Below are 15,735 nucleotides of genomic sequence, written 5' to 3' on the forward strand. Positions count from 1 at the left end.
TGGTAAGTATACCACAATCCACTGTGGCTCAGTGGATTGAGCGTCGGCCTGCGAGCTAAGTGTCGCTGGTTCGATCTTCCAGTCAGGGCACATCAGAGAAGGAAAACTCTGACTCCAAAAAACCTCCGCTGCCTTGCGGCATACCTCTTCAGGGGAAAGGCTAAGGGAGTAAACCCCGACAGAAAATCCGGAGCCGGAGTCCCTAAGGCGGTTTGACGTTGTAGTCAACACCGGCAACTCCTGCGGCGCACCTGAAGCCAAGCTGTATTGACTCCGTCTTTCCCTTGGATCCTTCAGCTGCAAAGAGAGGGGGGGTCTGCTGCATGGGCAACAGCAGACCCTCCATATCACCCTGCCCAGGCTCTGTAGCTTCAGCTTCACTGGAGAGGACACTCCAGCATCATCGCAAGATGTCGATTCAACACGGGAGGAGACAGATACCGTGTCGCTCCTGAGTCGGACTGCACAGCCATTCTCGGCGGTGCAGATAGACTCTTAAGAAGCTACACCATCGTCTCTCGAGACGGACGGCTGCCGACGACGACGACTTGTGGTAAGGTTTCTCTAAGGTTGATACCTACGACTTCTGGTTCGTATACAAATAACAAATTCTTAATTCTTACATGGTCAAATCCAGCTATTTTCCTTTTTTAAGAAAAATTATTGTTATGCACATAAGAAGATGGTGATAGCTGCACAACAATTTTTTTTCAATTTAGAAGAGAAAGTTTATTTAGAAAGTCACAGAGGTAGTAGAAGTGAGCCAGCTGGGCTGTGTAGGCTCAGGAAACAAGTTACAGAAGCAAAAGAAGAGCATGCAGAGCTTAGGAGAGAGACAGGCAAAGGTAATGCACCTGGGGGGAGGAAGAGGGTGAAGGGAAAGGCACAGGCATGCTCCCAAGAGGGAGAGCGTGCCTGCAATGTGAATGTATTCAATACCACTGAACTTGTACACTTAGAAATAATTAAGATGGCAAATTTATGTTGTGCATGTTACTATAATAAAAAGAAAAAAATTAACTTAAAACATTTATAAAATTCTACAAAGCCCCTCCTTAACTCTAAAACCACATAACTACTAAATTATATATTATCCCATTTGTCTTAAAGTTTCATTAAAAATACATATATTTAACTCTGAAATCTGAATTTATGTCGTATAATGAGGATCTAATTTTATTTTGTTCCAAAACAATGAACTGTCGCAGGAATAATCATTAACTACAGCATTATTTCTTCATTGTTTTTATTTTATTTTTATTATTTTTATTTTTTATATTTTTGGAAAAAACATTTTTTGAAAAAGTTTTTTTAAAAAATATTTTTTTTATTTATTTTTAGAAAGAGGGAAAGGGAGAGAAAGAGAGGGAGAGAAACATGAATGTGTGGTTGCCTCTCACACACCTCCAACGGAGAACCCGGCCTGCAACCCAGGTATGTGCCCTGACTGGGAATCGAACCAGCGACACTTTGATTTGCAGGCTGGTATTCAATCCACTGAGCTACACCAGCTAGGGCTCATTTTATTTTTTTAAGTATGGAATGCTTCACAAATTTGCTTGTCCTCCTTGTTCTGAGGCCATGCTAATCTTCCTTGTATCATTCCAATTTTAGTACATGTGCTGCTTAAGTGAGCACTTTTCATTGTTTTCAAATGCTATCTTAATAAGCTAAATATTGGCTTGGCCAACAAGGCCGTTATGTTTTTTCTGTACGATGGCTCTATGAGTGCTTCACTGTCTTTAACATCATTAGAAACAATTTTGTTAGACTGTATTGTGACAGCTGTCATATTGGCGTGCATTTTAAAAAAGCTTATCAAAATTGGTGAATTTTGGGGCAGCCATTTTAATAATAAAGATGGAAGAATATCCAACATTTTCAATGTATTATGCTATATTATTTCAAGAAAGGTAAAAACGCAACTGAAACACAGAAAAAGATTTGTGCAGTATATGGAGAAGGTGCAGTGACTGATCGAACATGTCAAAAGTGCTTTGCAAAGTTTCTTAATACTATTGACATCTTAGCTGTGGGGGTGTCTTACACATTGCAGATGTTTAGCAGCACCCCTGGCCTCTACCCACTAGAAGCCAATAGCAGGAGATAACTGACATACTCAAAATACTCAAATCAATAAAGTTTTTGGTGAAAATGAAAAATGTGTCTTTTCTTTTATGGAAAAAAACATATGGACTTTTGGCCAACCCAATATATATTTCCATCTAAATTTGTAGCTGAATTTTCTATTCTGTGCCATAAGTTTGCCTAGTATATAATTTTCATGCTATTATAATTATTATGAATATTCAATGTTTTAGTATCTGGCAGTCCAGATTATTAAAGGCAGTCTGGACATTAAAATATAAGGGCAGTCTTCCTTATATTATTCTCTTTTCAAAAATCTCTGGTGTTACCCAGAACAAATTTTTTCTAGTCCCCCACTCCCACCCCAACAATCTCTTTGAAATTCTAACTGGAACTCCATTATATTTATAAATTAATTAAGGGTGGAAAACTGAAACTCAGTAGGGTGGATATTTTACTCAATAAAATTCACATGGTCAAAAGAAATGGCTCTGAGACTAGAACACAGATTTTTCTGGTTCCTGAATCAATGTTCTCACCACTAAAACTGTGCTTCTCAAATTTTAGTGTGCATATGAATCACCTGGGACGCTTGTTAAATGCAGATCTGATTCATTTGGTATGAAGTGAGGCCCAAATTCAGCATTTCTAACAAGCTCCCAAGGGATGCTGATGTTGCAGCCTGAGGACAAGACTTTGAGTAGCAAGAATACTGTATCTATCAATCCATACAGTGCTAATGGGACACTACCTATTGGTAGTTAGGTCTTGTATGCCCCTCCTTAAATTAAACTGCCACTAGAAAGAAAATGTCTTTCTTGGCTTGGGCTGCCTTGCCATCCACCAAGGTTAGTTGCTGTCTTTCCTAAGGATATCAGAGCAGTTGCCTTGTTCCTGAAGTCCACCACTGTGTAATTTGTCACAAGAGGATCCACAAAGCTGATCATGTGGTGCTGACATAGTTTCTGCTCTTGGGTAGAAACCTTGTTGGTGATGATGTCTAGGCCTTCATAAACCTAGGGGAAAGAAAATTAGCATAAGAAAGTCATCAGTCTCCATTAATTGTACACTTGACGGGTGAAAATGGTGATCTGTTCCTCCCTCCAGCTAAACACCTGACTGACCCAAAGCACCAGAGTAGCTGTGATCTAACCAGAGCATAGCCAGATCCACAAAACCCAAGACAAAGAAGCAGAAGAATACAGAACATTGGCTTTCTTATCAAAATACAGGTTTTATGCACTATCCCAAAGTACAGCATGCCTTCGAAACTTTTTGTAAGATAAAATGGGGTAAAGTGAAGAAGCAATAATCATTAATTTATATGAGAAAATTTTTTATCTCTCCCAGACCCCAAATTTAATGCATTACAATGTCTTTATTTTGTTCACCATGATTGAAATGCTTAATCACATCCAGTTTTACACTAAGTACAACACCCTTATGAGCTCTATTAGGCTTTGCTGATACCTAAGCATACATCTTGCTAGTGAATGCACAAAGTAAATTGAGATAAATCACAGATGCTCATAGACACAGTGTAAAGCTATGATGGCTCAATACTGAGATGATGGGTGTAGTTTCCAGGAAAGGAGACTTTATAACAACTTGCTGCAAAACAAATCCTGAACACTATTTTCGCCTTTTTCTCATAAAAGCAAAAATTCTCTTTGGATTTCTTTCAGTTACCAAAAATGGTACAGGTTTCCCCACTATCCGAAAGAAGAGCATTTATTTTAATGAAACCTTTCATAAAACGAAGTGGTGTAAGGCAAAGAAACAATTACCATTAATTTAAAAGCCTCTTAATTAATTAATTTAAAATCCTCTTCAGATTTCTTTTGGTTAGCCAAGGCAAGTATACTAATGTAGATCTTACATAAAAGTGAAGCGGCTTTAACGCAAAGTTCTGAAAATCGGGGATGCCTGTAGTGGCTATTAGCTCAGACTTAAAGATTAAAAGGATATGTAAATCAGTGCCCAAATGAAAACTAATTCTACAGGATTAACCAGAAGTTCTATGGCCTGAACTTTAAGCATTTAAAAATAAATAGACTGTTTTATTTATTCTACTTATCACAAGTTTCCAGAAAGGTAAGATTTTTCATTCCTCACAGTTCTACTTCAAATGCTTACATATCCTGGGATTTAAGTGCCTCTGAAAGGTTTTTAGAATTTGTATTAGATTGACTCCATTTGTGGAGAAGCAGTCTATCTACAAAAATATACGTATAACACACAAAGTCAACTATAATAATAAATAAATAAAACACACATACACACTCTGAAGTGAGACTTCTAATACTGCCGTATTCTGGTGGAAACATTGCGATGTATCCAAATAACTGCTTCACGGGGTCAGCCCATACAGTCTAAATAAATACTCAAAGGCAATATTCTATCTGTAAGCTCTTGACCTGCCAATTCAACTAAAAAGTTCAAGTGTACTTTTTCTAAACGCAAGGTCTCACATGAAGAACGGATCTGAAAATACTAGTTTGAAAGTACGGATGAATGTTTTGAGATTAAATGTTCTCTCTGTAATCACTGATTCTACAGAAAGCATTGAATGAACAAATAGTAAGTTCCATAGAGCCCACAAAGATGTTAAAAGCATTTTTTTATCTCACATTTCCCTTTACTTATATGGGTGTCAAATAAGTACAGTACAGTATAATAGTTAGGAGGAAGGATCCTGGCGCCAGGCTGCCCCAGATCAATTCCCAGCCCTGCCACTTACTAGTTACTTGTACTTGGAATAGTCAATTACTAACCTCTCTGCCACTCAATCCCTCATCAGTAAAATGAGGCTGATAATATTTCATAGGATTGTTGCGTGGATTAAATAAGTTAATACATGTAAAGTACTTAGTTTTTGCTTGGCACACTGTAAATGCACGTAAGAGTCATTATATAATTACTTATATTACAACCAATACCTCTACTACTACACAGCATAGGAAGAATGGGAAATCATTTTAGTGTCACTATTTATCATTCTGAAGTCTCTTGTTCTTAGCTACTGAGGTTATTTACCCAACAAAGACATAAGATATCTTCAAGTAAAAGAAAACAGTACACAGAAAAAAACACAGATCCTAGGGGAAGAACTAGCTCTGCCTTTAACTCATTTCACCTGTGCCTGAAAACAGGCTTGCATTCTTACACTCAAATAATGATGGAATCTTAAATCACAGAGTGTTATCAAGTACCATAGGGTATACTGAATACTGGGGTCTTCTGTGCAAATTAAAACAACTAAAGGGAGAAAATGAATAACTGTGTGTTCATCTCCCTCTTTCCCTACAGCCTTTAGTTGACTCTGTTGTGGCTAGATACATTGTTAAACAATTTACATTGCAACAACACGATTTTGCCAGATTTCTTTATTTTTAAATTTTTTATTAATTTTTTTAATTTATGGATTTTTTTATAGAGACAGGAAAAAAGGGAAACACTGATTGTTGTTCCACTTATTTATGCATTCATTGGTTGTTTCTTTTTTATTTTATTGATCATGCTATTACAGTTGTCCTAATTTTTCCCCCTTTGCCCACCTCCACCCAGCACCCCCCACTCCCTCAGGCAATCCCCACACCATTATTCATGTCCATGAGTCACGTGTATAAGTTATTTGGCTACTCCATTTCCTATACTGTACTTTCACCCCCGTGGCTATTTTGTAGCTACCTATTTGTGCTTCTTAACCCCCTCACCTCTTCACCCATTTCCCACAGCCCCCGACCCCCATCTGGCAACCATCGAAATGCTCTCCATATCCCTCACTGTCTCTGTTCTTCTTGCTTGCTTCCCCCCACCAAGATTTTATTTACTTATTTTTAGAAAGAGGGGTAGAGAGGGAGAAAGAGAGAGAAAGATGAATGTGTGGTTGCCTCTCCTGTGCCCCCAAGTGGGGACCTGGCCCGCAACCCAGGCATGTGCTCTGACTGGGAATTGAACTGGTGACCCTCTGGTATACAGGCCAATACTCAATCCACTGAGCCACACCAGCCAGGGCAGTTTGTTTTTAGACTGTAATTGTTGATAGATATTGTATTTGTTGCCATTTTATTGTTCATAGTTTTGATCTTCTTTTTCTTAAGTAAGTCCCTTTAACATTTCATATAATAACGGTTTGGTGATGAATAACTCCTTTAGTTTTTTCTTGTCTGGGAAGCTCTTTATCTGCCCTTCCATTCTAAATGATAGTTTTGCTGGGTAGAGCAATCTTGGCTGTAGGTCTCTGCTTTTCATAACTTTATAAATAGTCCTTGCCAATCCCTTCTAGCCTGCAAAGTTTATTTTTGAGAAAATTTGGCCCTGGCCTGGTAGCTCAGTTCGTTCAAGTGTTGTCCTTGTATGCCAAGGTGTGGGTTACATCCCTGGTCAGGGCACATGCAAGAACCAGCCAATAAGTGCATAAATACGTTGAACAACAAATCAATGTTTCTCTCTCTCTCATCATCAATATTTTTTTAAAGGAAGGAAATTCTAAGATATGCTATAACATAGATGAACTTTGAAGACATTATGCTAAGTTAAACCAATCACAAAAGAACAAATACTGTACAATTCCACTTATATGATATACCTAGAGTGGTCAATTTCAGAGATACAAAGTAGAAAGGTGGTTGCCAGTGGCTGGAGCAGACAAAGGGGTAAATTAGTGTTCAATGGATACAGAATTTCAGTTTGGGAAGATGAAAAAGACAGAGGGTGATGCTAGTTGCAGGACAATGTGAATGTGCTTAATGCCCCTAAAATGATAGAATGGTCAATTTTATGTTATGTATATTTTATCACAATAATAAGACTTGGGTTTCAATTCTTTTTAATATATCCTCAGAAGAATTATTTCTGGATCATATGGTAATTTTCAAAATTATTGAGAGGGCTGGCAATGTTCTATTTCTTGAACTAGATTGTGGTTACACAGGTACTTTCACATTTTGATAATTTTCTGAACCATACAGTTATGAATTATGCAAGTATGGTGCACATTATTTATCAATTAAAATCAATGCCCAGCCAAAAAGCAAAAACACAGCAACATTTTACACATTTGCACTAAGGATAAATATCTAAACAAACAAACAAAATTCAATTTTGTAAATGTTACTTCTGGTCTATAAAGATAATTATATTTATTGTAAAAGCCACAATCAGTATTTTTATTTTATTACCTGCCTAGAAAATATTCTTCCAACAAAATAGATTAGATCTGTAGCTCACTGTGTTACATTTTGCCTGATTTCTAGCTTCAATCATATTTTCGGCGTGACTCTACCTACAGAACAGTCAGTCCTGGGTGCCAGGGAGAGCTAAAGGGTCTGTGTTCCTTTTCAAAAAGCAGCATGTCACTGTTCCATTTCCCATTCTCCCTGAGGACACCTGAGATCTCCGTACATAAAAATTACTGGATAAAATTATTCTTTTTGCACAAATCAGATCTTGGCAATACTAAGGGAACTCTGGCCTCTTTGTGAGGCCTGATAAGTGAAACACTAAAAAATTACAGGTTTAACCTACTTAACCAATTATCAACATAACTTATTTCAGCAAACATTTACTGAAAGTCACTATGTGCCAGGTACTTGGCAAGATGGTAGGCATGCAAAGAAGACTAAGAAAGGGTCCCCGTCCTCAAGGAGTTCAGGCTAGTAAGACACACAGATACAAATCACTGTACTATAAAGAGATATGTGATATAAGTTAATAAGGGAGATACTAAAGTTTGACTGTACAATCTTTTCTAAATACCATAACCCCTAAACATTTAATGGTCTAGGTATCTAACTTGGTACTATTGGGAAATATACCTCTTTGTCTCACCTATAGTGAGAGTTTACTTTCAGACTGAAAAAAAATTGGGAAAAGGCCACAGGCTGAGGCTGAAATAACGGGAACTCTCCAAACCAACAGAGCTGAACTGCCCAGAGGCACTTAGGAAGGTGAGGGAAATCTCAACAGAGACAAAGAGGAAAACCAGCAGAATCTAGAGTTGTGGTTGTAAACCATCAGGGGACATTTGCTTGCAATGTCTACTGGCTGTCACAACTGCAGGGGTGGGATTGCTGCTGGCAACTAGTGAGTAGAGGCCAGGGGTGCTGCTCAGCATCCTACAATGCACAGGACAACTCCCCATCCCCGAAGAATTACCCAGCCCAAAAATGTTAATAGCCTAAACGTTGAGAATCCCTGAACCAAAGAAATTTCACCCTGGAAAAACTCACCAAAATCTTACATGTACAGCTAAAGATCCCACTCATGCTGTAGGGTGGCCCTAATGAGTTACTTAGCAGTATCCTGGGCACTGGGCAGATCATAGAGCACTGTCTTGAGTGCTGGCTGGCTCTGATGCCCCAACACAAGCCTTCCACAAACAAGAGTAAAAACTGCCCCCATAGTTCAGTTCCTTCCCTGCAAGTTATCTTCCCCCTTTTGACTTCTTTTCCTTCCCAATCCAAATTGGATCCTGAAGTCCTTCAATCACTTTCTTGCCTCTATGGATTACAAGTGCCTTGAAACCACAATCTTGGATTATGGATCATATCATACAAACATCTCTGCTAGGTGCCCCCACTCCCCAGCTCCAAGGAGATCTCTCTTTGAGATCACTAATGAACCTGACTGCCAAAATAACACTTTTCTACTAAGCTCCCAAAATATGTAATGGAAAAAACACAATCTGATACTATTGAGCTCTTTTCTCCTTCATCAATCATTCTCCTTTGGGGCTTCGATGGCACCGATCTCTCTAGCTTTTCCTCCTATCTCACTAGCCCTTCTTCAGTTTCCTTTACTGAGGCTAGTTCCTAATTTATTAGCAATGTATGTCATGGGAACAAAACTGAGATATGGCAGTTTTTAGGGCATTTACCTGCCATTTCTGTACTATAAACTTTCTCTACTCTCTCTCATGATACCAGACCTCAATATTTATCTGCCTAGTGAACATTCCCATCATCATTGAGAGGCAGATAATATAGTGAAGGGGTTAACAGTAGGGACTCTGGAGCCAGGTTACCTGGATTTAAGTCCTGGCTATACCACTTACTATAATAGCTATGAAAATTTGGGCAAATTATTTAACCTCTGGACCTAAAATTTCTTACTTATAAAGTGAGAATAATCTTAAATCAAATCTCAAAAGGTAACTGTGAAAATTGAATAATTAATACACACAAAGCATATGGAATAGGACACTGCCATGTACAGAAGCAGTCAAGAAATGTTAGCTCGGTAGCATCATCATCATCATCATCACTCCAGGCACCTGAAGCCTGATATGTCCAAAATTGAATTACTTATTTTCCCAGCCATACTTGAGTGAACCACCCAAATAATTAAACCACATATCTAAAAGTGATATGTCTAGTATCTGTCTCCCTTGCCCCCATTTCCAATGTCTCAACTTCTATCCACATTAGTTCCTAAAAGTATATCAAAGCTCATCACCATTAACCACATTTCCCACTGCCGTTATATCAACTGACGGCTTCATGATTTATTTCTCAGCTAGACTATTCCATCAGCTTCCTCACTGATCCTCTTACCTTTAGAGTATAACCCCTCAGTTTACATCCACACTGCAGCCAGTGATCTTCCTAAAGTGAAAATGTGATCTCATCCAGCCCCACACTCAGCACTACATCCCAACAAAAGCCTGCCTCAAGATGACTCCCTAATCCTCCCCATCCGCGCTTGCCCTCTGTGCTCCCACAGTGCCCTGCACTTACATCCATCACAGAACTTACCTTATATTTACATAACTTTAAAATATTTCTATCTCCCCCACTAGACTACAAGCTCTGAAGAAAGAAATTGTGTATTTTATGTCTAATCCCAGCACCTAGCACAGAGACTACACAGAGAATAAACTCAATGAATACTGCATGTCTTGAGGTACAGGTACTAGATCCTATGCTGAGTTTCATATCCTATGAAATTGTTGCCCTCATTTTACCAATGAGGAAATAGAAATTTAGACACATTGGTTAACCTGCCCAAAGTCACACCGCTGGTTAGTGGCAAAGGCAAACTCTGAGTCCACATCTTCTTACACTACAGTCACTGTTCTTTTTCCACTATACTGCTAATCTCTGTTCTGTACAAAGCAACTTTGTGACTTTGGGAAATCAACTTGCTCTCCTGAAACCTCAATGTCCTCACATCTAACATCGCTTCTTCTTCTCATAGTCTGAGCTTCAGAAAAGTTTTGGCACAGGAGGATGAAAGAAAAAATTATCTGTTTAAAGGATGTTGGCACTCACAAGCATTGATTGTTCTTTCTGATTAAAGGCATTTGAATTTGATTATTCAACTGAAGAGAGACTGAAGAGTAGGGAAAAGGTCAGTCTCTTGGTTAACTTTCATAATAAAAGATGACGCTTTTATTTATTTTTTAATTTACACTTTACTAGGTAAGAAAGAATGAATTAGCTGCAGGAACATCATGGCAGGTAACTACTCCTTTTAGCTCTGTCAGAAATTCAACTGCAGGCTTACTGAATAAATCAGACAGATTAAGATGCTCAGTAAGTGGGAGAACCTTTACCTGACTTGTTCAGTCAGTATGGTGAGAGGAGTGGTTTGAAATTTCTAGTGCAGATCATGACTTTCATTCTTCCTATGCCTATCTCTCTTCAAGGGAAAAGGGACTACAATCATAAGGCCAAGCTTCTCAAACGGATATGTAAAATATATATATATGTATGAATTCTTCCTGAGTATCAATCTTACTAAGTGGTAAAAGGAATTTGCCACATTTTTACATCCAAATAGACAGATTAGGGCAGAGAATGCAAAACTGACACATTTTTTAAGTTAAAACATGAGAAACTTTGCAATGCAGAACAGAACCCTTGCAGCAGGGCTGCTTAGAAGTCCACCTGCAAAGCAGGGATATAAAGAAATTCAGAAATCATCCATCCAGTCCAATCACCTGAAATTTTATACTTGAGAAAACTGAGGCTCAGGGAGCTCCCCTCCTCATATAATTGGCTGGTGGCAGAAACAGGACAAAAGCCTAGATGTGCTGCCTATAACAAAATTGTTTCTGCTGCCTCTTATCAGTAGAATTTTTATCCCCATTTAACTCTGGTCTGTTTGCTTGCTTGAAATACTGAATTCCTACTAAAATGAAATTAAATTTCCAGAGGCTGAGGAGAAGACAGTTACCATACACTGAACCCCTTCAAGGGTCTCAAGACTAAGTGTGACAGAAGACAAACAAAAACTCATAGACAATGAATGACCCATGGACATGGACAAGGTGCGGATTGTCTGTGGGAGCTGGAGATGGGATGGGCAGAGGAGAGCAAAGGGGGGAAAACTGGGACAACTGTAATAGAACAATAAAATATTTATTAAAAAACAAACTCATAGACACAGACAACAGTGTAGTAGTTACCAGAGGGAAGGGGGATGGAGGGCAGTAAAGGGTGAAGGGGTCAAATACATGGTGACGGAAGAAGATACGACTTTGAGTGGGGAGCACACAACACAATATACAGATGATGTATCATAGAACTGTAACCAATGTTACTCCAATACATTTAATTTTTTTAAAAAAGTAAGCATAGATAGCCCTGGCTGGTGTGGCTCAGTGGATTGAGTGCCAGCCTATGAATCGAAAGGTCACGGGTTTGATTCCTGGTCAGGGCACATGCCTGGGTTGCAGGCCAGTTCCCCAGTTGTGGGCATGTGAGAGGCAACCAATCAATGTTTCTCTCACACATCGAATAAATTAATAAATAAATTAAATATTTTTAAAAGAGTAAGTATAATAGAAAGATGGAAATGTATATACACAGACAATGCCATGTGACTGTAATACTAAGACTGAAAAAAAAAAGGGTTCTTTTGAGAAAATAAATTAATAATATTTTCCATTCTGTGGGCCATCTTTACAGCCTCATGATTGCCCACTTTTGATGGTTCCAGTGACATTTTATCTTACAATACCTGTGATAGAGCATAATAGCTGAAGTGCTCCATTACTGGAGCACCTAAGTTAGGGAGAGGCAGTAGAGTATAACAGAAGCAGAATGCCTATGTTCAAATTCTGGCTCTAATATACAGCTATAACCTTTATTTGGAAGGTTATTTGGGAATTTAATTTTTCTTTGCCTCAAGTTTTATCATCTATAAATGGATGTAATAATAGCAACAAGTTATTCTAAGAATTAGACTTAATACAGGGTGGGCCAAAATTAGGTTTACAGTTGTGAGTACACAGAAGTTTATTCTTGAACTATTATTTATTAAGTATTGCATTATTTTCCATACAAACAACTGTAAATCTACTTTTGCCCCACCCTATATATGTAAAATGTTTAGAATAGTGCCCGGCAGATGGTAAGCACTATATAAATGCTTGTTATTATCTATATTTAACTGGTGGAGGTTAAACAAGATTTTCTTTGCTCTTGTAAGACCCCTGCCTAGGGTTTAAAAGAAGAGAACCACAAAATACCAGAGCTGAAAAAGCTTTAGACAATGTATGGCCCACAAAGCCTAAATTATTTAATACCTGGACCTTAATGAAAGTCTGCTGGTCCCCGGACTAATCCAGTTTTTCCTCCCTAATGTATCCAAAAAGGAAACTAAAGCCCAGAGAGGGGCAGTACCTGTCCAAAGTTATATATACAGCGAGTTAGTGGCAAAGCTGGGACTAAAACGCAGTAGATAAGAATAAAGATTAGCCCTGGCTGGTATGGCTTAGCAGACTGAGCACCGGCCTGCAAACCAAAGGGTCGCTGGTTCGATTCCCAGTCAGGGCACATGCCTGGGTTGCAGGCCAGGTCCCCAGTTGGTGGTGCGTGAGAGGCAACCACACATTGAGGTTTCTTTCCCTCTCCTTCTCTCCCCATTCCCTTCTCTCTAAAAATAAATAACTAAAATCTCAAAAAATAAAATAACAACAACAACAACAAAAAATCTCAAAAAAGAAAAAAAGAATAAAGATTAATGGCCTGGATAGGCAGTTCAGTTAGATGGAACATCTTCCAGATGCACCAAGATTGTCGGTTCGATCTGCAGTAGGGGCACACACAAGAGTCAACTAATAAATGTGTGAATGGGTGGAACAGCAAATTGATGTCTCTCTCTCTCTAAAAATCAATATATAAAAAAATGTTTTTTAAGTTTATTCATTTGAGAGAAAGAAAGAGAGAGAAAGAGAGAGAGAGAGAGAAAGAGAGAAAGAGAGAGAGAGAGAGAGAGAGAGAGAGAGAGAGAGAGAGACATCAATGTGAGAGAGAAATATTGATTGGTTGCTTCCCATACATGCCCTGACTGGAGATTGAACCCCCAACTTTTTGGTGTACAGGATGACACTCCAACCGAGCCACATGGGCCAGGGCAAAAGGCCTGTGTGGCTCAGTAGATTTAGCGCCAGCCTGCAGACCAAAAGGCTGCCAGTTCAATTCCCAGTCCGGGCACATGGCTGGGTTGTGAGCCAGGTTCTCAGTTGGGGACGTGCAAGAAGCAACTTCAATGTTTCTTGTGCACTTCAATTTTTCTGTCCCTCTCTTTTAAAGATTTTTTAAAATCTTTAAAAAAAATTTTTTATAAGAGTAACGAGTGCCCTGGCTAGTGTGGCTCAGTGGATTAAGTGCTGGCCTGCAAAGCAAAGGGTCACCGGTTCAATTCCCTGTCAGGGCATATGCCTGGGTTTTGGGCCAGGTCCCCAGTTGGCGCGGCGTGTGAGAGGCAACCACACATCGCTGTTTCTCTCCCTCTCTTTCTCCCTCCTTTCCCCTCTCTAAAAATAAATAAATAAAATCTTAAAAAATAAAAATAAGAAAACTAACTAGCCCTGGATGGTATGGCTAGTTGGTTGGAGTATCTTCCCATAACCCAAATGGTGGTGGGTTCGATTTCCATCAGGGCACATACTCAGGTTGCAGGTTCAATCCCTGGTCAGGGTAAGTACAAAGAGGCAACTGATGTCTCTCTCTGTCTCTCTCTGTCCCCCTTCTTCTCTCTCTGAAGGCAATAAAAAAATATGTCCTCAGGTAAGGACAAATAAATACTAACTATAAATTAGGAGAGAATACTGACACTTGAAGAGTTAAGCAAATCATCTAAGTCTAACCAATAGCTATTTACTGAATATTATAAGCCCAGGCATCAGTCTTTTTTAATGTTCTGCATATGATTCCAGTGTGTAGCTGGGGGGTGAGAACCACTGTTACAAGGATTGTGCTATGCAACAAGACATAAACTAATCCTCCCCCCCAACAAAAAGAGTAAGGAAACTATTGACTATGATAGCTAACCAAAAGTATGCAGACCTACCTAAGCATGGACATTACAGAATCCCATATCTCATCTGCAATTACCTACACGTACGTGTAAGGTCTCCACAAGAAGAGCAACAGGAATGCACAGTGAAGACAAAGAGGCCCTGGGTACATCTTTGTTTACACTAGAGAATCAACATCATTTTTTATTTACATCTGTAAGTTCCAACAATTAATGAATTATAAACTTCAAACAAGAACTCTTTCTAAAAGAACGTTAAAACTAACTTGTACTCCTAAAAAGTGTACAAGAATATACTAATTAAACACTTTTATATGGTAAGAAACAATCTATAAAAGTCAAAAGACAAATGACCAACTAAAAAACATGCTTCCAATACACGAGACTGTACAAAGGGTTAAAAATTGCAACACACAAACAGCTCTTACAAATCAAAAAAACACAAGAACTAAAACCATTACATATACAGAAGCAGACACAACAGGTATGAACAGGAATTTCAAAACAGAAAAACAAATGATCAATGTACTCTTAAAAGACAATTAGCGCTGGCTGGTGTAGCTCCGTGAATTGAGTGCTGGCCTGCAAACCAAAAGGTTGCCAGTTTGATTCCCAGTCAGGGCACATGCTTGGGTTGCAGGCCAGGATCCCAGCTGGGGGTGTGGGAGAGGCAACCCATCAATATTTCTCTCCCTCCTTTCCCCTGTCTATACAAATAAATAAATAAAATTTTAAAAAGTAAAAATAAGAAAAGACAACCTAAGAAAGGAAATCCATTTCTTGTTTATCAGGCATGAAAAAGATAGCTAATACACAAACTGCAAAGCTGAGGGGAAGCAGATGTACCACTGGTACAAACCTTCTTGAAAGCAGTCTGGCAATATGTATCGAAATGTAATGTGTGCAACTCAGCAACAAAGATGACCAACCCAATTTAAAATTGAGCAAAGGACCTAAATGGATGTTTCTCCAAAGAAAATATACAAATGGCCAACAAACACATGTAAAGATGCCCAACATCATTAGCCATTAGAGAAATGCAAATCAAAACTACAATGAGCCCTGGCTGGTTTGGCTCAGTTGGTTGGGCCTTATGAGGAAGCAGAAAGGTTATGGGTTTGATTCCAGTCAGGCCAGCACTTGCCTAAGTTACGGGTTTGGTCCTGATCAGGAATCAGGAACCAATCTTCCTCTCTCACACTGATGTTTTTCTCCCTCTCTCCCTCCCTTTCCCTCTCTCTAAAATCAATAAACATGTCTTCCTGGTGAGGATTTTTTTAAAAAAAGGAAAAACCACAATGAGACACCACTTTCACACCCACTAAAAAAGGAAAATAAGCCCTGGCCAGGTGGTTCAGTTGGTTGGAGCATCATCCT

The 15,735-nt window shown here is 38.9% G+C and overlaps 1 protein-coding gene and 1 non-coding gene across 3 annotated transcripts in view; both read right to left on the reverse strand.

Annotated features, from left to right (window-relative positions):
• Positions 1–15,735, reverse strand: part of TRIT1 (tRNA isopentenyltransferase 1) — a 36,825-nt gene that overhangs the window by 15,171 nt on the left and 5,919 nt on the right. For both annotated transcript variants that reach the window (XM_090269178.1, XM_090269179.1), the window contains exon 2: positions 2,962–3,104. In XM_090269178.1, the coding sequence (XP_090125304.1) occupies positions 2,962–3,104 (143 nt within the window). The remainder of the gene's footprint in view (positions 1–2,961; positions 3,105–15,735) is intronic.
• LOC150014674 (U6 spliceosomal RNA) lies at positions 1,532–1,638 on the reverse strand. The gene has a single exon (XR_016510188.1). It is a non-coding gene; the product is annotated as a U6 spliceosomal RNA (small nuclear RNA).

The sequence above is a fragment of the Furipterus horrens genome, unplaced genomic scaffold (assembly GCF_987537825.1).
Source record: "Furipterus horrens unplaced genomic scaffold, mFurHor1.1.pri manual_scaffold_3, whole genome shotgun sequence".
Lineage (NCBI taxonomy): Eukaryota > Metazoa > Chordata > Mammalia > Chiroptera > Furipteridae > Furipterus > Furipterus horrens.